Source organism: Bactrocera dorsalis, chromosome 1 (assembly GCF_023373825.1).
Source record: "Bactrocera dorsalis isolate Fly_Bdor chromosome 1, ASM2337382v1, whole genome shotgun sequence".
Classification (NCBI taxonomy): domain Eukaryota; kingdom Metazoa; phylum Arthropoda; class Insecta; order Diptera; family Tephritidae; genus Bactrocera; species Bactrocera dorsalis.
Genome location: NC_064303.1, coordinates 28,103,665 through 28,131,532, shown reverse-complemented (window position 1 = coordinate 28,131,532; position 27,868 = coordinate 28,103,665). Strand labels below are relative to the sequence as shown.

Sequence of the window (27,868 nt, the reverse complement as noted above, 5' to 3'; positions counted from 1 at the left end):
CTGCAAACACATGTCTGTGTCTAGCGAGTGCAATGTCTACGTGCCCGACGGCAGCACTAAAGGTCATGCTGGAACTCACACCGTCCCAGCCAGTAATCAATCAAAATGCTAAACATATAATGCTTCAAATGACAACAGAGAGGCATGGCGGAAGGATGGTAATATCGTCCCATCAAATGAAACCCCTATGTAATGAAACACCACTGGCTCTTCTCACGGGGGAGAATACTTAGCCATAGTCAAGCGTCATTTAAGGCGAACTCAGTATATTGGTGCAGAAATGTTTAGCTGAATTGTGAATAAGTTCGCAACCAAGCGCATCTCATTTGAGTGCCGAGTGACATATTCCGGCTACTTATGACTTTTTACACAGGATACTGTAGTTTTAAGAAGCATCTATTCAAAATGGCTATAGTCTCATGTATCAACTGTTGCTGGTCTAGACTACAGCTTGTAGACGCAGGATAAAAGCCTATGAACTTATGTAGCCGAAAATGAATCACATCGCCTCAATACAAATTCAAAATATTTAATTATTCATCAATATTTATATTGTCGCCTTCAAAGTAATCCCCACCAGATGTAAAACACTTATGCTAACACTTTTCATAAGCACTCCTTGGGATGCCCTTCAAGCCCCTTTGGCGAATTTTGTTTTATCTCTTCGATCGACCGAAAACGGGTTCCACAGAGCGACAATTTCAATTTTGGGAAGAAGAAAAAATCACACGGCGACAAATCTGGTGAATACGATGGTAGATCGATGGTATTCATTGCGTTTTTGGCTTTAAATTCGGTTACAATCGGAACTCGATGCGATGGTTCATTATCATCGTGTAAAGTCAATGAATTGTTCTTCCACAATTCCAGCCGCTTTCGACGATTCCTCACGCAAATGCCAATTAGAACTCCTTATTGACCGTCTGTCCTTCCGGAAGTTCAAGTTCATGATGAAACAAACCACGGACATCGAAAAAAACAATGAGCATCACGCGATTTTTTGGTTTTGGCTCGTCTTTTCCCTCCATTCCGATGATTGTTGATTTACTTGTATGTCAAATTCATAAACCAGAAACATGACGGCAGTTAAAATAATCTCCATGAATCTGGGATCGGAATTCACAGTTCAAGCAGGTCTAAAGAGACGGTACTCTTTTTGAAATAAACTCAGTTTTATCGGGACAAATCGAGCGAGAACATGAAAATATTTCTCGATCAAATTTATTGTCAATCGTGTATTATGCGATATATATATAAATATACAAATATATACATATACTATATATATTAAGAAAACGGTTATTTGTAATAATACCCAATAATTTCAACTGGGTAAAATATATATTTATTTATTTAGTCTAGTAACTAAGCAGACAATTGCACATTTAGCTCAGTATAATAAAGTTTAAAGTACCAGTTATGTTAATGATTAATATAAATATAGTATGCTACCAGTGTGGCAGCTGTACTGTTACGCATTAAGTGGGGCCAACATTGCATTTTAGATCCTGCACGCTCACTCACATACATATATGAGTACATACATACATATACGTATGCAGATATCCTTGGTAGATCTCTTTGGTAGATATAATGCTCATTAATTAAAATAATGCAAAATAAAATTATTATAATTATTAACAAAAATTGCTTGGAGTCGAGTGCACCATCAAGTACAATAAATTGAAGAAGAAAATGATATGGAGCACTCTGTTAATAAACAAATTTACTCGTTTAGCGAGGACGCCGTTGAGCAGACATAGCACCTCATGTGGTCAAACAAAAATATAAATATATATTCGCCTAAAAGTATGCAATTTACTTAAATTGCCGTGACACGAAGCATAACTTTTGGCACATTTTAATCAATTTAAGACAATTTTTTTATTCTCCACACATTTACTGACATCTCTTGTAAATTACATTAATCCATCCGAATGTAGTTAAGAGGTGTGTGAAAACTTTAGTTTCACTTTAAAATTACTACCACTAGTAAACAAAATCATAGATGAACTATTCCCTCATTGTTCCGACAGATTTTTGTTACGCTTAGGTTTCGGCACCGGATTCCAATCGAGATTAGAAGTTGTTGGCGATTGTTCTCTATAGTCATATTGCACCTCTTTCTTTACTGTACATTTCTTAAATATTTCATTATTGTTTAGTTTTTGTGGATCTTGTGCAAGACCGCTACCATCGCCGTTCACATTATCATTCACTGGTGTTGCAGCTGCCGTCGATGTTGTGGGTAAATCGTCGTTTTGCCCACCAGACGCTGTGCCATTACCGTTAAGTTCTGTACGTTGTATCTCTCTGGCGAGATTTCTTTCAACCGCCGATGGACCGCTAAATTTGCGCTGTGGCAAAGGCGTACCATTACCGCTGTTCGGTCCGATGGATAAACTCGAACCGTTGTGTGCTGTATCTTTGTGCGCGGATGCGTTTAACAAGCGTTGACTTCTGTTGATCGATTCAATGATATCTTTGACTGATTTGCGTTTTTCGGGTGGCACATTCTTTTCGAGTGGTGCCAGCGATGATTTCTTCCATTCCATATATGAAGTGGTCGGTTTGGGACGATATAATGATTCGAGCACTTCCTCTCGCAGTTCTGTGGTCGATTGTGTTTGATGCGCGGTTGTCGTCTCATTCGTAACTGCACTATCGTTAGGTAAAGACACTACTTTTTCTAGTAAATCTTCGTGTGATTCTGTAATGGTTAGCGCTGTTGCGGAAGTGGTGGGTACTGCTTCTGGTTCCACTGTACTTTCTGTATTTTGTGTTACGATATTTAACGATATCTCTGCGTTGAGTTCTTTCGGCATGGTTTTTTGCGCATGTTTCGTCAGTGTGCTTTGACGTACTGGTGGCACAGGACTTATTGGTGGCTCCCGATGTTCTCTCAGTATTTCCTTATGTTCAACGGTTGTTGTGCTTGTAATACCCCGGGCTGGTTTGTGAATTTCAGCAATGTGTGGTTTAGTGGCCACTGCGGGTTTCACAGCTGATGGTGATGTTTCAGCTCTAGGTGTGGTGGTGTCTTCGGTAATCCTTAGCTCGTCCGTTTCTGGAAATTTCAACGGTTCCGTAGTATGTAATGTGATTTTTGCTTTCTTGGTGGAGTCACGTCGTGTCGCAGGCGGTGTAGTAAGAGTAAATGATGTTTTTGCGGTAATCGGTTGTTTTGGTTCGGGCGAACGAGTTTGACTGCTTCGAAAACTTGTCAACTGATTAGCTTCGCTAGACCGTTTAGCTGCTGTTGGAGTTTGTGGAGTGCCCGTGTGAACGTGTATACATTCCACATGTCCCACTTCCTGCTCCTTATTAGATTGCGTTTGATTTGCAGGTAATTGCACTTTTAAGCTGTCAACTTCTACACTTTCTTTCATTTCGACTGTAGCATTTCCATCGGACTTTTGTTTATCCACAATCGCAGTAGGTTCTGGCGCTGCGTGGCCAGAACTTGGCGGCGCATCCTCACGTATAGGTTTAGCAACGCCATTTTCTTTTATTACGACAGTACTACAAGTTTGTTCGTGTTCCGTCTGTTGATTTGTTGTTGCGGTTGGAGTTGTTTCCGCTGTGTCTTCATTTGTTGTTTTTACGAAATTTTCTATAGCAGCTGTAAGATTTGCAATATCCATGCATTCTTCTATGCGCAGTTCAGGTAGCGGTTGCGGCGGTTGTGACATATCGAGACTAGAATCCGCTGACGAGTAAGTTTTGTTGACCTATTGAAAAAAAAAAAATATTTCGGAAATTTTAGCATAAAAAAGTTAAATAAAAATGATCTGAATAAATGCTTTAAATTTTACTATAGTCTAATATTTATTAAAATTCTACATCCAGTGAGTTCGATCATCCAAATGGGATGTATGAATGAATCATGAAATGTAGAAATGAATCATCCTTACATAAGAAGATATTTTAACATACTGAACTTCAAAATTTAGGTATGTTACAATACTATGATAACTAGAGGATAGTTATGTCGAAGTCGTAACATTTCGGTCGAGCTTAGAGTACTTTTTTACCACATGTTTGACACAGTATTCCGTTCATACATGTAGAGTACATATGTACATTGGAGCAGGTGGATTTACAGGGAGCCAAATAAAAAGAAAAATCGCGTATGCGGGAAATGTTCTATGGATAATTCTGAACAACTTTGTCTAAGAGACTATGGGTCTATAACCGGTTAGCTTTGGCTTTCAGCGCGTTATTAAGCTATCACGCTGTTAATATAAAAATTTCATTCACGATCGATAGAAATTTAAAAATCTGAAGATTTAGTTAGCGCAAAGGTATATAGACAGACAGACAGACATGGCTAAAGGGACTCACCTCCTCATGCTGATTATTTCAACATATAGTATTCTTACGTACGCTACCTTCTGGGTCTGACAAACTTCGTGAAAAACTTAACATACCCTGTTCATGTGTACCCTGACCTTGCAGTCTCCACACACTATTTCGCCCTTTTTTTGCGCTATTTCGTTCCTTATTTTGGCGTTAAGAGCAACTACCGGACAATTTGTTAACAGACATACTTGTTAAGGTTTCCAAAAACGCGATCTATCCGTATATAGAAACTATAGAACAACAAACTTTTTGTGAACCGAATATAGGCCCATCTTGAGGGTTTGCTGAGAAAGCAACAAACAGTTTTTGGCACAAACAGATCGTGTTCCGATCATATTGTTACACTCCGCAAAGTAACGAGTGGGCAGCGAATATTCACACCTATTTTGTTAAGGGATATCACGCAAAACATATTTTTGCTGCTCTTTTTTAGAACGCAAAAGGTTCCAGAAATTGCGTACGTCCGAAAACTAATGTTATTTTTAGTCAGAATTGGTTGGCATTTCGTCAGGGAAAGACTTACGCATGAACAATGTTTACAAATTGTTCAACTTTATTATGAAAATTCCCGTCCTATAAAGGATGTGTTTCGCGTGCTTCGCTCAAATTATAGTTAACATAATAGGCCTACTAAGCCAACCATCACCCAGCATTCATTATTGGATAATATTCGACCGAAACCCCGGACTGAACGATTTGGCGCATTTTACGTCAAAATCTTAAATTGAAATCATACAAAATACAGCTTGTGCAAGAACTGAGGTCGAGTTAAATTTTGTTCAATGATGAGGCCCATTTCTGGCTCAATGGCTATATAATCTAGCAATTCCTTATTTGAGACGAATAGCAACCTGAAAAGATTCAATAAATAGCTGCCATTTTATTCAAATGCAAACAACGGTTTGGTTTGGTTTGTGGCCCAATGGAATCATCGGTCCATATTTCCCCAAAAATGTTTCCGGTGAGAATGTAATCGTCAATAGCGACCATTATCGCGCCATGATAAGCGACTATTTGGTACCTGAAATTGAAGCTCGTGATTTCGGCGACATTTCATTTCAACAAGACGGCGCCACTTATCACACATCACATCAATCAATGGATTTATTGAGAGAACACTTCGGTGAGTCGATAATTTCACGTTTCGTGCCGGTCGATTAGCCACCGTGATCGTGTCATATCACACCGCTTGACTTTTTTCTGTGTGGATATGTAAAGTGCAAAGTCTATGAGGACAATCCCGCTTCGATTCAGGCCTTGGAGCAAAACATCACGAGTGTTATTCGTCAGTTAACAATCGAAATGTTCGAACGAGTCATCGAAAACGGATTTACCATCTGAGACCTAGACGCGGCCAACATTTGAAAGAGATAATCTTCAAAAAATAAATACCAAAGAATGTTCTTTGGAATGATAATAGACCTTCCTCATTAAATTTAAAGTTTCTTAGTTTTTTCTTTAAAAGAGTAGGGAACCTCAAAATGGATCATCCTTTATATGTGGATCAGCTATGAGTATGTGACTTTTTAAAAATGAACGGAATTTATGAAATACTATATTCTTACCCCAATGGTTGGCGGCGCAGGTGCACGACGTTTTTTACGGTGTATTCGTTGTTTAATGGGCGTTGAAGTGATCATCTCTCTGTCACCGGCCAGTGAAACATCTTCATTATTTTCCTCGTCATCATCGTCAGTTTCGAATGGATTTGTGCTTGCCATACTAATTTGCGATGATCTAATTGAGTGTTTGGCAAAAAAGAAAAAAAATGTAAATAACCAAAATTGAAAAAAATGCACAATTAACACTTTCACACAAATGCAATTTATGTAAATTTATGTAGGTAAACATTGTAATATTAACGTAAATAAACCGGTTTAGACAAATTCGCAGGTGGGGTGAGACACAATCGTTGAGTAATCCTTAACCATGAGAACAAATTAATACAAACGCACACATATACACGAAATGAATACTTATATACATTTATATAATCACATTTATATTGCTCTAAACCCGAATTTTTGGTGATTTATATACATGTGAAGTATGTACTTAAGATGTGTGTACAGATATAAAAGCACAACCGTGACGAGACATACATATGTACGTATGTATATGTGGTATATAACAATCAAACCCACAGTTAATCACAGATTTATAAGAAAGTTGTTGTTGTTATTCCCTTGGAAAAGCATTTTTATGGCGCCAAACGTAAACGAAAACGAAACGGAACGGAATGTAGCGTGAACTCACCCATGTGATAGACCAATGCCTGCACCGATATCAGAATTACGGAGTGGCTGTGGCGTCACAGACCCACCGTACACATACCTTCTTGGTTGTGGCACCGGTGTTGTGCGTGAATAGCTATTATTGTGATTGCTGGATTTTGTGCCCATCACCTGTATGGTACTGCGATACTGGTTATTTCGATTGAAATCCAAATGTGAGCCGCCATTATCCTGTAAGAAGGATGGTAAATGGTAACATGTAAAGTAAGGAGAGAACTGCTATAATTATTACATTTATTCACAATTAGGGTATTCCATCAAACTCATAAATGCCTCATAAAATTCATAAACTCGTAAAATTCTGTGCCTTATAAATGAGCTGTCAAAATTTGTATGAAAAAGAGTTTACGCGTTTCGTATAAAACTATGAGGCAAAATCGACGCGTATTTGCTTCATAAACTGATATTTTACCTATTACGCATTATGAAAAAAAGGAGCGTTCCAAAAAACTAAAGCGTAAAATTTTGAACTTATAAGTTTCTACATTTACGAGTTTGGTGGAATACCCTAAATATAAATTTGGATGTAATATAATATATCAGTATTAGTTTAACTTATGCTACCGTTATCAAGATCCCAAAGAATCAATGGGAATGTTGGAAAAGTTTTACGGTGATTCAGTTTTATCAAAAACATAAGCCTACGAATGGTACAAAGACTTTAAAGCTTGACAAAGGTATTGTTGAAGACACGGCTCGCTTTGGACGACCTTAAACCTCTTGAACGGATCAAAATATTAAAAAAATAACCGGCAAGTATTAGAGACCTCGAAATCTTTCGCGAGTCCGTTGGAATGTTTTTGGTGGATATTTTGGGTATGAAAAGTGTTCTTGCTCGGTTCGTCCTGATAAAGCTGAATTTTCTTCAAGAAATATACTGTAGACAGGTCTCATTGGACATGCTTGATTATGCGAATTTCGATCCTACATTCATGAAAAGCATTATAAGCATGGAGTCTACACGATGATAACAGACTATTGCATCGAGCCAAAAAATATGAACGAGTTTAAAGCCAAAAACGCAATGAATACCATTATCTACCACGGCATTCATCAGATTTGGCTCCGTGTGATTTTTTCTTGTTTTCCAAACTAAAATTTAAATATTTTGCATTTTATTTACAATTTTCGGGTACTATTTTGTCACAGAGTATATGTTATACTATAAAAAATTAAACTTGAAAGATAAAAGCCATGATATTGGATATATGGAGCTAGCAGGTCATATAAGCGAATCTCGCAATACATATAAAAATACAAGATGTGTCCCAAAAATACGAAATTGCATCATTAAAAATATACATTCATTCATTGAAAGATCATTTTTTACAAAGAGCAAATATTGTGCCTTAAACTTAAAAAAAAAAAAAAAAAAAAAAAAAAAAAAAAAAAAAAAAAACGTGATCATTTATATACATATGTATATGTGACCTGGTCTACGAAAAGGGAGCTAACGTGCGAAAAGTTTTTCTAGTCTAGTTTTCTGGGAAACAGCTGTTAAAAATAAACAATCCATCCGAATCAACTAAAAAGTTAAAATTGATTTTTTGACACCTAAGCCCCTTTCCGTAGACCAGGTCACATATACATATATATATTTTATAGGATCTCCGGCGATTACTTCTGGATGTTTAAAACTTCGTGTCAAACATAATAAAGCCTGTTCAGGATATAATAATTCACTGAGACATACGAATTGATGAAAAAATGTATGGTGATGATTGTATGAGTCGGCTTAAGTTTACACGTGGTTTACACGGTTTAAAGTAATGGTCAGGAGGGTTAAAATGATGGCCTTTGGTCGTTCAGAAATCATTAATCGTCCTGGCAAAAAGTAGCAAAAAGGATTAAATACGAGTAAAAACACTTTCGAGAATTTTTTTTAAAGATTTTAGTAAAAGAAAGGTCTGTGTGCGTTTTGTTCTACATGAATTAAATGAAGACCAAAAAAGTGATGTTGAATTTTTGATGAAAAACATATTTCTCTCAACAAGCACCCTCCGTATTCGCCTTAACTACCACCATGTGATCATTTTCTATTTCCAAAAGTGAAAACCAACATGAAAGGAGTATTTTATAATGATTTCCCAGCCATTCAATCAGCTTTAATATGAGAGGAGCTCCCGGAGATCAGCTGTAATTCCTTTCAAAATAAATATTTGTACTAATACTAAGTCTTAAAATACAGTTCAAAGATACCATAATATGTGTACAATTTTTTGGATCAATAAGTTTAAAAGTTTTCTCAGAAAAAATTCTGGTAAATTCGCTTTTTTGGCTTTCTAACTGTATATAACCCCTTAACTGAGGTGCTGAGGCACATTCCCATAAATGACATTAAAAAATTTATGCATGCGCTGGTTGATCGTTCCAAATTAGGTACTGAGTCCAATAGAACCTAAATATTTTGAATAAATAATAACTTTCAAAGGTAATACAATGCGTATTTTTGTTCTATATTAAAAAAAATTGGTTATTTTTAGGAGATACTTAGTATGATATAAAGTAAAATACGGCCAGAAGATGTTAATTAACAGTTTTTCTAATAACTTGAACAGTCCATAAAATTCATTGGAGACAACTCCCACAATGGAATATTTTAATATTTAATATTCAGTGCAACTCTGTATTAAATTTTATAAAAATAGAAAATTCGAACCTACATATATTAGACTAAAACTCGAAAAATTAATTCGTTTAAAATAATTTTGCATCAAGTTTCTTCCACCTGTCTCAGTAAAAAATCCAGAATGTCACAAAGCGCCAACTATTTTAAGGGGTTACATGATCCTAGAATTGAATTACTAAATCGATAGTGTTATCTAAGATTCTGCTTGATTTCCTAGTCGAATTACTTCCGTTTATTGGGAACGTACTTTAAGCTTTCCATAGGTAATATTTTGATGAAATGATTGAAGTGAGTTCTACATGACCGTCAGGTTATAGGTTACATTAATTTAAAAAAAAATTTTGAGGAATATTTTCTTTCTTCTCGATGTGGATCGAATTGACTCTATAGTATTTAGAATATTTAATATGTAACATAATACTTTCGAATTATTGGTTAATAGTCGCAGCTGGGCAATTATATATGTATGTAACATGAATTAGCTTCTCAAAAAATATTATATTTCATTCGAAAAAGTCTCTAAAGTATATTTTAACCCTAGTACTACATATATAATGTGCGTCAATAACAAATTATTTAGCTATATAATGTAAAATGGTTTCGTATTTGAAAGTATGATTCTAATTTGTTTTACCTTTGCAGAAGCCACATTCTGCAATGAACTCCTGTATGCCGCATTACGTTGAAAGCTCTCATTGATGCCTGCTGGTGTAGAGTAACGAGTGCGATAATCGGGTAGGCTGAGATCATTTCCATTCAACGTATTATATGGCTGCAGATCTCGACGTAGTGGTGGTGGGCTTTCTGATGTTTTGTTTATGCCCAATGTTGAGGACTTCTTCTTAAGGCGAAATGACTTGAACGTCCTGTAAGGTAAAATAAACGCAGTTTAATACTAACTTTTGAATGATCATAGTGAAAGTTATGAGATTTCGTTGTTTAAGAGATTTGAAGCAACCAAAATCTTTTGAAGTGCTCTTTGGATAAATTGACTCAAAGACAACTCTTTGGACTCATGACACTCTCTATAACTATCGCAGCAACACCGTTCGAAATTGTTTGATTAATGGAAATGTGTCCCACTAGGGGACTGTATGGCACACAGCACTGTCTTGTTGGAACCATATGTTTTCAAGATCACCTTCATCCAATCGCGGCCATTAAAAGTTGCTTATTGTAGATCTATACCGTTCTCCATTGGCGGTAACGGCGCCATCATTTGCTTCATTTCGAAGAAAGTACGCACCGATGATTCCTCCAGACAAAAAACCACATCAAACTGTCAATTTAGGTGAATGTAATAGTTGTTCATGAAACGAAACGAATGTTTTTTTACCGCAGAGGAAACTAAGCCTCATCGGAGGATATGATTTAAAAAAATCGATATCGTTTTCGAATTGTTTCAAGATATAATCAGCAAATTCGCGACGTTGACGGGGGTCTAATGGATTCAGCTTTTGAGTGAGAGCTATTTTATACGGATGCCAGCCCAAATCCTTTCGCAAAATCCGCCAGATTATATGGAGAACTTCTTGGAATATTAAAATGTCCGAAACGACACTTGGAAATCATATCATCCCAATTGGAAAACCCAGTAGCTTGTATATTAAAAAGGTAAACTAGACTTAGATCCTTCAATTATGTTCGAACATAGACTTTCATCGCATGCTTAAAATACCAAAGTATAAAAGTATATATAATTTACTTACCATACATCTTTCAGACCACCTAAAGAAAAACTATTGCGGCGACCGCTTCCGTTGTTGGATTTATTTATTTTCCAGAAACGCAAACGTTTGTGTTGTTCATCCTCGTAGAATGGATTGAGGTGTTCGGGGTAGTTATAGATAGATACTTGGCTTGTGGAGCGACCGTTTCGCATAACGAAAGCATCACCATTTAAGCTTGTCATAACGGCGGCAATCAGATGCCTGCGTTAATATCTAAAGTATATTAAAAAATATTATAAGTATGTTTGTGTGCATTGTTATTTTTGTTCTTAATTAGATAGCCCGTGAAAGTAGCATAAAAGTAAAGAATCGTCGACGACAACGCAACGAATAATTTGCGCTTAAGGAATATTTATGGACCATAAATAGGCTTAATTGATGCTTACAGTCAAGTGCTTAGCTAATCTTCACCCCTCATTTGGGTTGCTTGCAAATAGAGGAACTCACAAGTTTTAAGCAGGCTCTGAACTGTACTGATTTATATATACATATATTTTAAGAATGCACACAATTTTTGGAGAAACAGTGATTCCGGCCTTCAACGTGGATAAAACCTAAAGATACTCTACTAAAAGATATTAATCAGAAGCCATTGTTGAAACATGGTTGCATCCTCAAACACTCACTATTTGATGTGACCAACGAGCAAATATTTTTTCAAAACTGAAATGAAGCCATGATTGGAAAATGGAACATACAAACATATGTAACTTTCATCTTCAATTACTTTTTATTCAAATGAGAGGTTGTGATAAGATTTTGAAATATCTCTGATTTTATTTTTTATAATTTGCCAATAATTCACAAAAATATATTTAATAACAGTTCAACAATCTATAGTAAAGTAAAATGTTTAAATTAAAATGAGTGGGAGCTCCTTTCATGGGTCATTTGGATATATTTTTAATCCACGCAATTCTCAAGATACTTATATCTAAATAATACTTAATGATTTATCACTAGCTGGATATGAAAGCCTAAGAGATAGACAAATGCATTAAGGGGGTACTCTAGTCTAGAAACGCTATTTAACGACATTTTTTAAGTCCAATAAAAAAAACTAAGGAAATTTACCATCCAATTTTTTATCAGATATTTATAATATTTTAAGAATACAAAAATAAAAATTTTGTCATAAGTTGATTAATTGCGGCGTGGTGGCGTGGCGGGGGTTGAAAATAAGGGGCGCCCTTCCTGACACGATTCCAACACTTTGGGTGATCAGAAAAAAAAAGAAAAAAAAATTTTAATAAGTACAAATGCCGCTATCGTCTGAACTAGGATAAATAAAAAAAATGTTCAGTAAATGGCGACTGTTTGAATTTATTGCCCGATTTTTGGCAAAGATCAAAATTTTTTAAAACTAGTAAAAATCAAAATTTTTTAATAATCCTAGTTCCAACCATAGAGAGTTATATAAAGAAGGTCCACACCAAAGTTCAAGTTAATCGGTTCATTAGAACTTGAGAAATCATGTCAGAAGTGTTGAAAATAGTAGTTTCGAGTAAAACGCGATTAAAGTTTTACGTTATACGATATTCGCTCTATCTCCTGAATAGCCTTGTAATGTTATTGTTTATACCTACATATGTTACCTATTATTTATAACAACCTGCCTACCCCAATCATATTAAATGGAAGAAAAGTTGCGATGAAAACCAAATACTTTTAATTTTTGTATTAATTGAGTTAAAACGTGTGGTAATTATTATAACCTCACTTTATAAGAATGGTATTTTCATCTTACGTTGGGTATAAAAATCACAAAATTTTGTTTTTTTTTTATTCTAGGGGTTTAATAAAATAATATTCGTTTAATTTGTGTACTCTTGTAATCTGTTGCTACAGAGTATTAATAGTTGTGTTCACCTAACGGTTGTACGTATTACCTAAAACTAAGCGAAATAGATATAGGGTTATATTTATACGAAGTTTGTAACACCCAGAAAGAAGCGTCGGAGACCCTATAAATATATATATAAATGATCAGTATGTTGTGCTGAGTCGATTTAGCCATGTCCGTCTGTCTGCCTGTCCGTCAGTCTATATACATATATACGAACTAGTCTTGCAGTTTTTAAAATATCGTTTTGAAATTTTGCAAATTTTCTCCTCAAGAAGCTGCTCATTTGTCGGAACTGCCGATATCGGACTACTATAACAGATAGCTGCCATACAAACTGAACGATCGGAATCAAGTTCTTGTATGGAAAACTTTCACATTTGACAATGTATCTTCACGAAATTTGAACTGGATTACTGCTTAAGGTAATAATATAATCTTCGAAAAAAATTGTTCAGAGCGGATTACTACAGCATTTAGCTTCCATAAAAACTGAACACATAGTTACTAAAAGAAGTGCACCTTTGAAAGGTATACTTATTAGCTTAGGTGCAGCCGAATTTAACATTTTTTCTTGTTTTATATGTAAATGATCAGGATGACGAGAAAAGTTGAAATCCGCGTGAATTTCTGTCTGTCCGTCCGTCCGTAAAAACTGAGATATCTTGATGAAACTTGGTGTGAGGCTTCATTAGTACAAAAAATTAATAGATGGGCGTAATCGGACCACTGCCACGCCCACAAAACGCCATTAACCGAAAACCTACAAAGCGCCATAACTAAGCACGAAATTAAGATATTAAACTGTAATTTGCACAGATATCGTAGTAGCAAGAGGCACCTGAGGGCAAAAAGTTTTGAAAAAGTAGTGTGGCAACGTCTTCTAATAAGTTTAATGCACATATCTCCTGAACCACTAAAGCCACAACAACCAAGTTTACCCAACTCGCATATTATAAGAACACCTACCGACAGTGTAAAAAGGGTAGTAATCGGATGATAATCCCGCACACTCTCCATATAACAGTACTTTTAAAAATTACTAAAAGCGTGAAACAGCAATAACTAAATACGTCAATAAAAATTGGACGATTGGCGGGCCACCGCCCACTTTTTGGTGAAATCACATATCTCAGGACCCGACCAACTGATTTCGACTTAATTTAGTACCCGAAATTTCTCTCATATTTCTACAACACAATGTGAATATGAGTGAAATCAGGCTACAACCACGGTAGTGCCCATATAACTCAGTTTTAAATGCCATTTGATTCTTTCACATTCCAGGGTACAAATCAAGAAGCAATTAATATAACGGGATAAGAATTTGCAGTTATAATTCCTTTAAGTTAACCACCTTATGGTCCAAATCCAAACAAAGATGTTCAAACCCCTAGCTACCGAATATGTGAACCCCAGGCAATGTATGGGATATACATATAATTAAAACTTTCCTGATAATAATATCTCTGTGTCTTAAACATGGGTTGAATCGGGTCAGTACTTACCTGAGGACCCATATATGTACCTAATATAAATACTTCCTGGTACTGCATACATACATATGTATGTATATCGGCCAATATGCGTTTAACTCATTACAGTGTGTCTTTGTGTCTATTATAAATAAAATCTGGCGAAAACTTGAGCTAGCCCCATATAACTATATATATATATATATTTTATATAACTAATATCAGGATTATCATACATCATTTTCTAACAAATCTTATGACGAATATTTTGGACAGTGTATGAGTTATATATAGTACTATATATGTATGTATATATAAAATTGCTGAGATTCCGAACCTCTGGTTGACATTTAACATTTTAAGGTATTTCTCAGGCTTTGATTCCTGCAAGTTGCAAGAGTATAAAATGTTCGGTTGCACTCGAACTAAGCTTCTTTTTACTTGTTACAAATAGCTTCGCGTAAACGACGCATAACACTCGAATAATATTCCTTATTTGTATACATAAGTATGTACATATGTATGTAGTAAGTATGTAAACATTGGTTAAAGCATTATTCTCGACATGTGAGTAACATTTGTTACCAGCCGACACATGGTCACATGCAGCTGCCTTTTCGGAAATTAGATTACATCATAAAAATATCCAGAATTTTATAAATAATTACTAATTTTATAAATAGTCATGTATTCTTCTGATTATACAACAATAACTTTTTTTAACTTTTCGTTAGGCCAAAATGCCTTATCGCTAACACTTATGTTGTCGAAGAGGCTTCCATTCGTTTGCCTTTCATTAATTTTGTTCAACTTTATCTAACTCATTTTGTTAATTAAATGTTATTCTAACTTGCCGCACATTTACAGTTGCAAATATCGGACTTATGCAATTTCATTTAATGCAATAACGCAAAAACGAAAGCAAAGTAAACAAAAAAATTGTTTAAAGAATTCGAATGGCTGCGATAAGATTGTAAATGTATTACCCTTGTGCAAAACTACATGAATATATACATATTTATATATACTATATTACTATACTTATATATATACCAAAATATATATGTATATTATACGTCTAAATGTCATCGCTACATTTTTACAGAGGTACACACTATCTAGCCTCTTCGCTTTATCAGCTTCGCAGTAACCACCTAACCTAAATTTTGAATAGCAACTAATAAATCATTACGTTTTTTATGGTCATACGAGTTTCAGTGCCGTTGCCTCTTGCCGGTCTTATATCGCCAAAAGTAAGAACTCGTATAAATAAATTAAAAAGAATACCCGAATATTTGGATCCACACCTTTTTTAATAATGAACCATAATACAAAACGAAATAGGAATGTTATGTATGGACTGATACTTTATGTTATATATGTATGTACATACAAATATTTTTCTTCAGGTAAATAAATACATATGTACACCGAAAATAAAAAAAAGGAAGGTTCTGTGTATGGAAATTTTGACATTAGGGCGTTTTCATTGGTTTGACAAAACGATAAAAAATATATTGTTTTTTGGGTCCAGCTTTTAAACAATTTTGAATTAGCCTTTAAAAGATTCCAAAGGTTGAAAGAAGATTGCTCATGCTGTGCAAACGAAAGAGGCGAACCAACTTACCATAGAAAAACTGTCAAACTTGCATAGTAATTGTTAATCAAAACGTTTTCATTCTTTTGGTCATGACGTCACTACTTTTATCAAGTTTTTTCCTGTGAAACCCACTCTAAAAAGTATTGACGCAAAATGTAACGATTTTTTCCAAAGATAGCATTAATATGTCGAAAAGGAGTTTTGGTCCAAATAAATTATCAAAAATACCGCTATGTAGGCCATAAATATGGTATTATTCAAAATAGAGTTATTTATTTGCAAGAATTAAATTTTTTTATTGGCTTTCAAGTTCATCATTGTCTCTCGAGAGGCAAGTGGTCAGAGCAATGATTGCACCCCGATTTTTTATATTTCTATTGCGTTGACTTGTTAATTAGAGAATAAGTGGATTTATTGACGAAAACTACATTTAACTTCATTCATTATATTAGGCACATAAGGTTTAGACCAAAGTCTAGACCAATTTTATTTATTTTCAGCGGTAAACCACATGATTTTAAGACAACTTGTTCATTTAAATTTATTAAAGTGTCACACATTTTATCAGGTGGATAGCCGGAAATTTTTATACATAGGCTTTATTGGGTGCATAGGGAAGCGCTGATTAAATTATTTTTGACATTACTGAAGTATACTTGAGAATATATTTTCAAGCAATTTTATATCTTTCTGGCATCGTTGGAATATCAGAAGGTTCAGTGAAAACCATTATGAAAGATCATTTGGGCCTAAGAAAAGGGAAAGTACGATTGGTTCCAAAATGCGAAACAATGCTTTCCAACTACCAGAATGTCATGAAATGTATTATTACTCATGTCGAGTCACGAGTATATGCTTGCGACCCAGACGATCAACCGGCCGTCAAAGCAGATTTGGGTCAAGGGCAATTACTTTGAGGAGACGACATAAATTTTTAAGAATAAATTAGGAATTTCAAAATTGTGAACAAAGTCTCACTATTTTTTGCTCATAATACCTAGTATTTTTAGTATATAAAAGTGGGGATAATTAGTGGACCGAAAATATGTGAATTTCGGCATTAAACTATAGTAATACATATTCAGTTTGACATCCTTAATATTGACTACATAGGGGATAGGGATAGGTATTTTTTTTTTGGGCAATCCAACGAACTATTAACAAAATAAAATGCTCTCTGAATTTCATTAGGGTACCGCACATACCATCAGCAATATGTATGGAGTAAAATCAACCGGATGTTTGAATATTCCGATATTATGATGTATGTATGTGGGCTAAGGGAGTTATTGATCCGATTCAACCCAGTTTTTAAGCACAGACATACTATTATTAGAATAAAACTCTATCCACGGATTAACCGTTATTTCCGATTAAACTGTTCTGTAACTGGGGGCTTGGACAAATACTTTCCGATTTTGACAATTTTTACACTTGAGATGGTATAACAAACCTCAAAGCCAATATATGTGCAAAGTTTTGCCCAGATATATTCATTGCTGCTTGATCTGTATACTGGAAAGTGTAAGAATCATAATTATTATTATTTAAAATTGTGCAATATAGTAGGCGTAGTTGTAGTCCTGTAACATGGAAACACTACAACATTGTTATGTACCATATTAGGTTGAAATAGGTTTGATAGCTCCGGATGTATGTATGTACATATGTATAGATTTAAACTCTTGATTCTTTATATTGCACATACGGTATATAACCCTCTATATCGATTAGTTTTAAGTGATACATACAAGTACAACCATTAGGTGAACAAAACTATTATACTCTATAGCATAATGAACTGATTGAAGAATAAAATAGTCCTACTCGTAGTACTTGATTTTGGTCGGATCTTAGTGAACAAAAATTTATATTTAAACATAATGAAATGGTTTACCCTAATGCCAGCGTGCATATATAATATAATAATGTACATGTACTTCAAGATCGTTCTGAACGACGTATGAGTAATTTTTTTTTATGGACAACTTTACGACTTTTTTGGAGATCGCTTGCCATTTTCAACACCGATTGCTCTCTATTTCCCATATATTTGGTAGAATTTCGCGGATACAAATTACAAATTTCCATTGTATTTTCGCATTTCAAAAAAATGTTCGAGAGCACAATAAACATATGTACATATGTATGTATGAATGTATGTGCTCACATTAAATACAAACGGACATGTGCAAGTACATTTATAAGAAAACATCAACAAAGTTGTGTTAAAGCAAAGAGATAGGAATGCTAGCAAACACGAATAAGAAGAAATCGAATCGGATTTATATGAACCTTTACGTCTATTTATAGTAAATTACGCGTGCTACGAATGTATTATTGAATACTATGTATGTATGAAGATTTCATTTTGTTTTTGTTGATTATGTTCGTTTGCTGAATTTTGTATTGAAGCCGAAACAATTCTCATTGGAAGATCGGCCAATCAATAGATTTTGAATTTGTTTTAGTTCAACTACTTGTGCCGATTTGCATAGAAGCTGCTCTAAGTATATACATATGTATGCATGTAGGTAAATACATACATATATGTATATAATACTTGCAAGTACAATATTTACATAAATATATAAGTACATATATGTATTTTGTAAATCGCAATAATCGGTACAATAAATACTCGAAATCTATATACATATTTGAGTTCGTTTTCTATTTCGTATGTAAATGTGAGTACAAAACATGTATGGAAAGTAAATTAAGTAACTCAGAATCATGTAAATAAGTATGTGTATGTATCATCATGGCCTCAATAATTGATTGGTTCCAATGCTACAAATATTGCAAGGAAGATTCTTAGGTTTTGAGTGAGTTAGAAAATTTTGTTTCGAAAGAAATTCATGGCATAATCCTCTATTACTCTAAAATGTTTTGGCTATTTTCTGTTTCAATTGTTATTTTTAAACAAGATGAAAATTAGCTCTTGAAAAATTTCTTCAATATTATACTTCTTTTATTTCACAAAAGTGGGCCACTTTTTCTGATATACGAAAATACGAGATAAAAATCAGTAAATAAGGGTAGGTATTGGCCGGAAAACCGATCTCGTACTACTAAAGCAAATAGTTGCCACACAAACTGAACGATCAAAATCATGTATAACGCTTCGAAATTTGGCATGGACAATTGGCAACAATATAATATAAAAAAATTTTTCAGATCGAGTTTGTATAGCATAAAGCAGCAATACAAGTTCGTGTACGGAAATTTATTTGTAAAGGATATTACAGCTTCGATGCAATCGAAGTTAACGTTTTTCCTTCTTCCTTAATAATAAAGATCACCCACTAGTTGACAAAAGCAAGTATCTGAGATTATTTTTAGCATGAAAATTCTTCTCATAAAAATCATCAGCCGATCATATTGTATATCGAAAATTATTAAGAGCTCGTCTAAGAATGATGCCAGCTTCCCTGAAAAAAAAAGGAATACAGTTACGTGGATATGGTTGAGTACTTAAGGAGCAGGTTTACATAGAAATCTCTTAATAAATACTCATTGATAAGAGTGATGGGAGATTCTGTGAGGTGCTTTTGTGGAGTTTTGAGAGCTTTGGGACTGTCAGGATTTCCCTGAGGGCAGCAAACAATAGCAAATTTTTTGTCTTTTTAGCGGAATTGATGTCAACATACAGAAGAAAAGAAAATTATTGATATATTATTTCGCAAACTTGATGACACAGAAGAACTCTAGAGAGCAAATTTAGTCTGAATTAGCACAAAACTTCGAAGAGGCGAAACTAACGTAAAGTGAAATTGGACAGAATTGCGCACTAAGCGTTGCTTTCTTTAGTAAATATACCATGCCTGTATAATACATATAGCTTCACAATTACAATAATATTGGAATATGAAAAATATTGTAATTCATACTTTTTATGAAAAACATAAAATACCATATTTTATCTATGGTTACTGCTAAAAGTAGTCATTTCTATACATTGAATATGAATACATCAGCTACAAATTACTAGTCATATACATATATAAATCCTCATTATTTTTCATTTTTTTAATTATCATGCTTATTTGCAATTCTACTTATTATTCCCTTTCACAATGAAATGTCTTCTGTCGAATCTTAATGATTGCAATTACACACTAATAAATATCTCCAGAGAAAAGTAAAAAATATTTCTCTGTGATTCATTATTTTTGTAGCTAATATTTGCGCAAATGCATTTACAATAAATAAATAACCATTAGGGTGGTACCATAAATTTAAGTTTAAATATTCAACAAATACAACAAGAGATTAAAAAAAAAAAATCAAGTATTCCGCATTAAAAATTTAAATCGAGTTTGATATTAAACTTTTTTTTAATCCGGCATGAAAAAAATAATAATTCGAAAAATCAAAGTAAATTTTATTTTTAATTTTAAAGCCAAAATACTGGAATTATTTTGGAGTTAATATTTTCTCGTGTTTTATAATTTTTTTTTAATCCGGTATAAAAAAAAATAATTCGAAAAATCAAAGTAAATTTTATTTTTAACTTTAAAGCCAAAATACAGGATTGAGAAAAAATAATCAAAAGCTTATAATCAATAATTAAAAAAAGGAATTCTCTCACAGGTAACATTTTCTCGCGTTTTCGTGCTTTGTGTTCTAAGATTTTAGTCATTTTTAGAAAAGGAAAGCTTATTTTTAATAAAATATCAATAAAGTTGGGCTCTTTTGTCTTAATTATATTTAATTGATTTAATATATGTATGGTTTTAGTTAGAAATATGTAAAACTTTCGTTTTTATCTATGTCCGTTCCAGCTTTTAATTTAAAAAAATAATTGTGTTAATTGTTACTCCAACTTTTAAACAAAAGTTTCGAAAAAAATTAAAAAAATAAAAATCTAAAAAAAAAATATCTTTTAAATTGAAAATATATTTTCTAAATTTTTAATCAAAAATGTTTTGAAACAAAAATCAATAAAAAAATAAAATTTTCAATCTCATTGCTAATCCAAGGTAATTCAAAACTAAAAGTTGATCATTTAATTTTTTGGATTCAAAGATTTCTGGGATTACTTTTACCAATGTAGACCATGCATAACAAATTTTCTTAATAAGCTATATGCCATTATTACAAATTATTTCAATAATCCTCCGATCCTGGACCACACTAATATTTGTAGCTACGAGTAATTCCAATATATTGCAGATTTTTTTAGTAAATATATGTATGTACGTGATAAGATGTGTCTTCTGCATTATATATTCCATTTAAAATCTTAACTTAGTTTATAACTCTGCTAATAAATCAGTTGTGATAGCAAAAAATAATTACTAAACATTTTACTCTTCTCATATATTAAAAAGAAAATATGTATGTATATTATTTGAATTTTTATGAATAAAAATTTGTATTATTTTAATAAAAATTATATCTATTATTTTAATTTTTATTATTTTCTTTTTCATTTATTATTTTCTTTTTCATTTATTGTTTTTTTTCTAATGTTTGACTTTTTCAAGTTTTTTATAATATTTCTTATTGTTTTAAGTATTTTTTTTATTTTCTTAATTTTTTTTTATTATTTTTTCACTGTATTTTCGGTAAATATATTTTTTGCACTGCCAAAACGACTTGTCCATCGTTTATTTATTTAATTCTTTTGTATAACTTTAATTATTTTTTGTATATGTACTCGTATGTATATTTTCGCATATATGTATGTAGTTATATATTTATATACATACACATGCTGTTATGTTTTTATTACTTTTGCTACCACACTTAAGCACTTTTCTAGTTGAAGTTTTTCTTGCTATTACGACACCAAGATCATCGTTCATAATCACTTTTGTTATTATTGCTCAGCAACGTTACCGTCATAATTATTGTCTCACCGTTAACACTATCAACACTGCGGCTGAGCAACAAAGTTCACTTGTGAATGTACTATATATCGAGTGCATGGGTATGTACTCGCACATTAACACACATATTTACTTATGAATATTTATGCATACATACGTTTGTGTATAACATATAGTAGATATCCAGCTACTTGACATTTCTACAGGCCATATTTCATAGTTTATATTCGTACCACTTAATATTGTCATATTTTGCGAAGTATTGTTATACTTATGTACATACATATGTATGTATGTTGGTAACAACATACACATGCAGGCAGAAATGAAATTATATTATATAGACAAGTGTATTTGTATCTATGTACATATGCAGATATGGACACAGGTCTAGCAGCTACTTTACGTCTGAGATATGAGATATGGCGACTGCTGATTACAGCAAACCCTCACGTGAAGAATATACAAAAATTATATACGAGCACAGCTCGCTTACATTAAATTTTGCACAAATGCTAGTCGAATTTCGCACAATACATTTTCTTCTTCCTCTTTTACAAGAAGTCAACCGACTCGATATCACAACAACACTCATTGAAAATGACAAATAATTAGTTTTTTGTCAATCAACACCTCACATTATTCATATACATATGTAAGTATAATATTTGATATCATCACACTTTGATTGCTTATACCCGTAACTCCATACTTGTACACAGCCACTTAAACAGATACGTACATATGCATGCATGTATGTATGTATGTATGTTTTTACCTCAGTGAAAATTTTTGCAATATCTTTGGGTCGACGCGTGTGGTTTCTGCGAAATCTAGCTTTTCTCCGTCGCTGTTTCCGAATTCGCAGGTTGGAATTCAATAAATACCGTAAAAATGTAAAGCCCCCGAGCAGCTCGAAAACACGTTCGTTTCGCACAACCGTTTAAAATTTTAAAGCAAACTTCGAACCGTCATCCGCCGTCATCGACGTTAACTTCTACGAGTACTAAATATATTATTATAAAAGGTAGATACGGTGCGATGGCTGTTTACTTGAAAAAGCTGTGGAATAAAGCGTTTGTGGTTGTCGTCGCGCGGCGCGAATACATGCGGTACGTGTACCGGGTATGAGTTCGTATAGTCTTCTGAGTAGCTGTTGTGCTCTTCAACGATTCGTATGTGCGCACCTACAATACAATTCGCATTAATTGAAAGTAGCAAAGTTGTAGCTATAGTTGGCGAGCTTCTCAATAATACAATATATTATTCCGCTCTCCTTGTGGTTGACATCAGCAAGTTAGCCAACCAGCCAGACCGCCAGCTAAGTAGCAGCCGAAGTCAGCTGTAGCGCTAGCGAGGAGCTACACAGTCTACAACGTCAAGATTGCGATCAAACGAAGAAGCGGCCGAGATAGCACACACTACTTGTGTCTGTGGGTAATGACGTGAAAGCAAGCACAGTGGTTTCGTGTCGATGAAAGTTAGCGCAAAAATACGAGTAAGTGAGCGGAACAATATTTTCTAACATATGCCTAATGGGTTTTAAGTTCAAATTTTATTCCATAATTATCTTACAATTAATTATCTGCAGTTTTTCATCGTCTGTTATTTTATTCAGTTTTTATCAAATTTTTATATCATTTAATTGTTTTTGATACAATGAACTTTTTAACTGTTAGTCAAACGGTTACGGCAAGAAGAAGACTGTGAACAGATGAAAGTGAAATTGTTAGAAACTGGAACCAACTATAGTAGATACTCGTTAAAATAAGAAAATCTCTTTACAGAAGCAAAAACGCTAACCCAGCAATTATCCCGATTTTAAGAAGCTTGTTTAAAAAGTAAGCGTCTAATTCAAATGTGTGAAATTCTGTGGAACATTCAAACCTCTTAAAACATCAAAATCAAATAAACAAGTTTGGAAACTAAGCTCTTTTCAATGTTATTATTGAAAATAAAATATATTTAGCTTGATCCAATAATTTGAACTACAGTGGAGTCTGTGTATAGTGAACCCCCGGTATAATGAACACCTCGATATAGTGAACGCCTAAAAATTTACATTGAGTACTCTAAATAGTGAACTATCGAAAACTCGAAATAGTGAACAGAGTTTTAAACGCAACGGCAAGCATAAACTGTTAAAAAAATTTAAACAGAAATAAAGTCGGGTATTCCCCGAAATTGCTCATTTTATGTTTTTTACTGGAAAAGCTGCTGCTATGTATTTGGTCCCAGTCTTTATTTGTCTCTTGTCGGGTGCAAAGCGCTTCTGAGTGAATGTGTACTGTTGTATGTATTTTTAAAAGTGTTTATGTGCTAATAAATTAAGTGTTATCATGCCTGTGAGGAAATTCCTTCCATTAAAGCAAAAACTTGAAATTGCTCAAAAACTCTAGAAAGGTGCTAGTGTTTCATCCTTAGCAAAGATTTATGGTGTGGCCAAATCAAGTTTCGGGAATAAAAAAAAATGCTCGTAGTATTATATCCCACCAGGCAGTCGGAGCATCTAAGCGGAAGACTCTTAGAAAAGGCGAGTATCCCCGCATGGAGAAGATGTTATATAAGTGGTTTATAGCTCAACGAAACAAAAATTGTCCAGTTACTGGGGAAATGCTTAAGAAAAAAGCAATGAAGCTGCATGCTGACTTTAAGGAAAAAGAAGGTAGCTTTCATGCCAGCCCCGGTTGGTTATCTGGATTTAAAACTCGCTTTGGAATCCGACTTTTAAAAGTGTGTGGTGAGAAACTTTCATCGGATATCCAGGCAACTGATCCCTTTAAGCATAAACTCAGAAACATTATTTACGAATTGAAGCTTTGCGAGGACCAAGTATATAACGCAGACGAGACCGGCTTGTTTTGGAAAATGCTTCCTGATAGAACGTATGTCAGTCAAACAGAAAAAACAGCTCCGGGAAGAAAAGCAGAAAAGGCCGGAATTACTTTTCTTGCATGTACAAATGCAACTGGTCAGCATAAAGTCAAACCCTTAATAATTGGGCATGCCAAGAAGCCGCGCTCTTTTAAGGCTTATGACATCCCGGTAGACTATCGGAACTCTAAGAATGCATGGATGACTGCCAACATTTTCAGAGAATGGTTTCACCATTGCTTCGTCCCTCAGGTACATTTATAATGCAACTCCTAACATTTTTGCAGAGTATTTATTCGTTTTTAATTGATATTAGATTCATAAGTATTTACTACAGAAAGGATTACCAGCCAAAGCTATCCTTTTGCTTGATAACGCCCCTTGCCATCCTCCAGAAGATGAACTTAAAACTGCTGATGGATCCATATTCGTGATGTATATGCCTCCAAATGTAACGCCTTTAATTCAGCCTATGGATCAAAATGTGATTCGCTTAACTAAGCTGTATTACAAAAAGCATCTCCTGCTTTTAGCTGTAGGAAAGGATGACATCACACAATTTCTAAAACATTTAACTTTAAAGGATGCTGTATCATTTTTAATGCTTGCTTGGAATCAGCTGCAAGCAAATGTAATAGTAACGGGTGATTTTTTTGAGGTTAGGATTTTCATGCATTAGTATTTGACAGATCACGTGGGATTTCAGACATGGTGTCAAAGAGAAAGATGCTCAGTATGCTTTGACATTTCATCATGAATAGACTTACTAACGAGCAACGCTTGCAAATCATTGAATTTTATTACCAAAATCAGTGTTCGGTTCGAAATGTGTTTATCGACAAATTTTGTTCAGCGATGAGGCTCATTTCTGGTTGAATGGCTACGTAAATAAGCAAAATTGCCGCATTTGGGGTGAAGAGCAACCAGAAGCCGTTCAAGAACTGCCCATGCATCCCGAAAAATGCACTGTTTGGTGTGGTTTGTACGCTGGTGGAATCATTGGACCGTATTTTTTCAAAGATGCTGTTGGGCGCAACGTTACGGTGAATGGCGATCGCTATCGTTCGATGCTAACAAACTTTTTGTTGCCAAAAATGGAAGAACTGAACTTGGTTGACATGTGGTTTCAACAAGATGGCGCTACATGCCACACAGCTCGCGATTCTATGGCCATTTTGAGGGAAAACTTCGGACAACAATTCATCTCAAGAAATGGACCCGTAAGTTGGCACCAAGATCATGCGATTTAACGCCTTTAGACTATTTTTTGTGGGGCTACGTCAAGTCTAAAGTCTACAGAAATAAGCCAGCAACTATTCCAGCTTTGGAAGACAACATTTCCGAAGAAATTCGGGCTATTCCGGCCGAAATGCTCGAAAAAGTTGCCCAAAATTGGACTTTCCGAATGGACCACCTAAGACGCAGCCGCGGTCAACATTTAAATGAAATTATCTTCAAAAAGTAAATGTCATGAACCAATCTAACGTTTCAAATAAAGAACCGATGAGATTTTGCAAATTTTATGCGTTTTTTTTTTTTAAAAAGTTATCAAGCTCTTAAAAAATCACCCTAAAAATGTTGGAAGCCTTTATTAGTATGCTTAAATACTACAGAAGCAAACGAAAGCGAGGATGAATACGATGATATTCCTTTGAGCTTACTTCGTCAAAAAATATTGCAGGAAAAATGGAAAGAAGTTCATGATATACAGGGTCTGCTGCAAGTTGTATTACCGGAGGTAATTTTATTCACCCTCTTGACAAGCACCTGTTAATTAAGTTTTTATGTGAACATTATTTGTTTTAGGAAATCTACACTGAACAAGATATTGAGAAGTGGAATTCAATCCAAGTTGACGAAGAAATTGATTTAGATAATTATGCCATGGATACTGAAGAATCTGGTGATGACAGCCAAGGCGAAGGACAGATCGGAAATTCAATAAAAGCTACTGAAGCCATTAAAAGCTTCGATATAGCTATCGCATGGGCTGAAGCTAACACCACTGACTATGCTGGCATACTAGTACTGAAAAGTCTACGCGAAAAAGCGGTCCAAAAGTCAATTTCCGAGATCAAAAAGCAAACATCTATTCGCAAATTCTTTCAATAATATGTATGTATTTTTCAAAAAATTACTTTATACATATAACCTGTTTTGTTTACATAAACAAACATGAATTTAAAGCTAATAAACCAAGTTAAAAAAAAAATGTTAACCTTAATACAGTGAACAACCTCGATACTGCGAACAGGCCTTGCAGAAATTAGTTCACTATATCCAGACTCCACTGTAACTTTTAAGGAAACTATACTGGACTACTTTCCCTATTTATGATCCCAATATACTCCCTTTCATGTTACAGCTAAAACTTTCCGTAAATCTTTCTCAGTAATTTCTAAACTTTGTGAAAATCGAGACGCCCTCTCTTGGCATATGTACTATACAGTAAATGAAGGAAATTTTCAGTTGATCAAATTTCACTAGCAAAAGAAATGACATTTTCAGGTATTTTAATATAAATCTTTTATATCGACTTGAAAATAAGTTCCAGAGCTAAGCATGTCAAGGCTTAATTCAATTTTCCATACACTTATATGCTTCGATCGTTACCATTTGATCAAAAAATATTTGTGACACCTAAGAGTAATCCCAAGAGTACCTTGAAATCATGCACATATATTAGTATCCCCATAAAGAAAGACACTTTTCTAAAGGAAAGAACCCTATATTATCGGCGTTACCACAACATCAAACTGTTATCCATTTCTCACCTCTCACCTCTTTCTCATTATTTTTGTACTTTCCGGTTCTATTATATACCAAATGTTATAAACGGAAGTGCAATTTCCACACACTGTGCACTCTCGACAATGAGCCAGATAGCAATGATCACAATTTGTTTGTAGCGCAGCCACTACAGTCGTCAGCAGAAAAAAGAACATATACAAGTACAAACAAAATAAATTTTCCTGCGCTATATTGTGCTTTTTTGCGCCTCCTATTATTGTAATAATATTTTCCTTATATTTGTTCATTTAGCGGGTGAGAAAATATACACACGTACTTACACACAATCGAACCAATGAAGTATTATAAAATGCTCTACCTTAAATTGAGCACTAAATTGGGAGCTTGCTGCGCAGCACCGTCTCTATCGCTTATATATTCCGGTTGTGTAAGTTGGCTACTGAGTTGTCGTAGTCGGATTTGTAGCTAGAGCC

At 34.2% G+C, this 27,868-nt stretch overlaps 2 protein-coding genes across 5 annotated transcripts; one reads left to right on the top strand and one right to left on the bottom strand.

Moving 5' to 3' along the window:
* Positions 1-1,322: 1,322 nt before the first annotated feature.
* LOC105223770 (uncharacterized) lies at positions 1,323-27,846 on the bottom strand. 4 transcript variants are annotated; one of them, XM_049456334.1, is made up of 6 exons: positions 27,716-27,846; positions 10,995-11,228; positions 9,920-10,151; positions 6,619-6,827; positions 5,928-6,099; positions 1,323-3,731 (listed from the first exon to the last, which is right to left on the bottom strand). In XM_049456334.1, exons 2-6 carry the CDS (start codon positions 11,195-11,197, stop codon positions 2,022-2,024), a joined length of 2,526 nt encoding a protein of 841 aa, XP_049312291.1. In that variant the 5' UTR covers positions 11,198-11,228; positions 27,716-27,846; the 3' UTR covers positions 1,323-2,021. The 4 variants fall into 4 exon arrangements, with proteins under 4 accessions (XP_049312291.1, XP_049312290.1, XP_049312308.1 ...); XM_049456333.1 differs by lacking the exon at positions 27,716-27,846 and adding an exon at positions 22,549-22,952; XM_049456351.1 differs by lacking the exon at positions 27,716-27,846 and adding an exon at positions 22,549-22,912 and having other exon boundaries at positions 6,697-6,827.
* On the top strand, positions 23,129-26,756 carry LOC109579400 (jerky protein homolog-like). The gene is made up of 5 exons (XM_049451038.1): positions 23,129-23,268; positions 23,450-24,896; positions 24,982-25,275; positions 26,326-26,382; positions 26,451-26,756. The coding sequence occupies exons 2-5, from the start codon at positions 24,204-24,206 to the stop codon at positions 26,754-26,756; spliced, it is 1,350 nt and encodes a 449-aa protein (XP_049306995.1). The 5' UTR covers positions 23,129-23,268; positions 23,450-24,203.
* Positions 27,847-27,868: the final 22 nt, after the last annotated feature.

Excerpts from the sequence above, each read along its gene's own strand:
- LOC105223770 (XM_049456334.1), bottom strand. The coding sequence starts at position 11,197 with ATGACAAGCTTAAATGGTGATGCTTTCGTTATGCGAAACGGTCGCTCC. Across the intron at positions 10,152-10,994 it reads GGTGGTCTGAAAGATGTATG|GACGTTCAAGTCATTTCGCC; the intron begins GTAAGTAAATTA and ends TTTACCTTACAG. Across the intron at positions 6,100-6,618 it reads GGCATTGGTCTATCACATGG|ATCATCGCAAATTAGTATGG; the intron begins GTGAGTTCACGC and ends ACACTCAATTAG.
- LOC109579400 (XM_049451038.1), top strand. The coding sequence starts at position 24,204 with ATGGTGTGGCCAAATCAAGTTTCGGGAATAAAAAAAAATGCTCGTAGT. Across the intron at positions 24,897-24,981 it reads ACCATTGCTTCGTCCCTCAG|AAAGGATTACCAGCCAAAGC; the intron begins GTACATTTATAA and ends TATTTACTACAG. Across the intron at positions 25,276-26,325 it reads GGAATCAGCTGCAAGCAAAT|GAAAAATGGAAAGAAGTTCA; the intron begins GTAATAGTAACG and ends AAAATATTGCAG.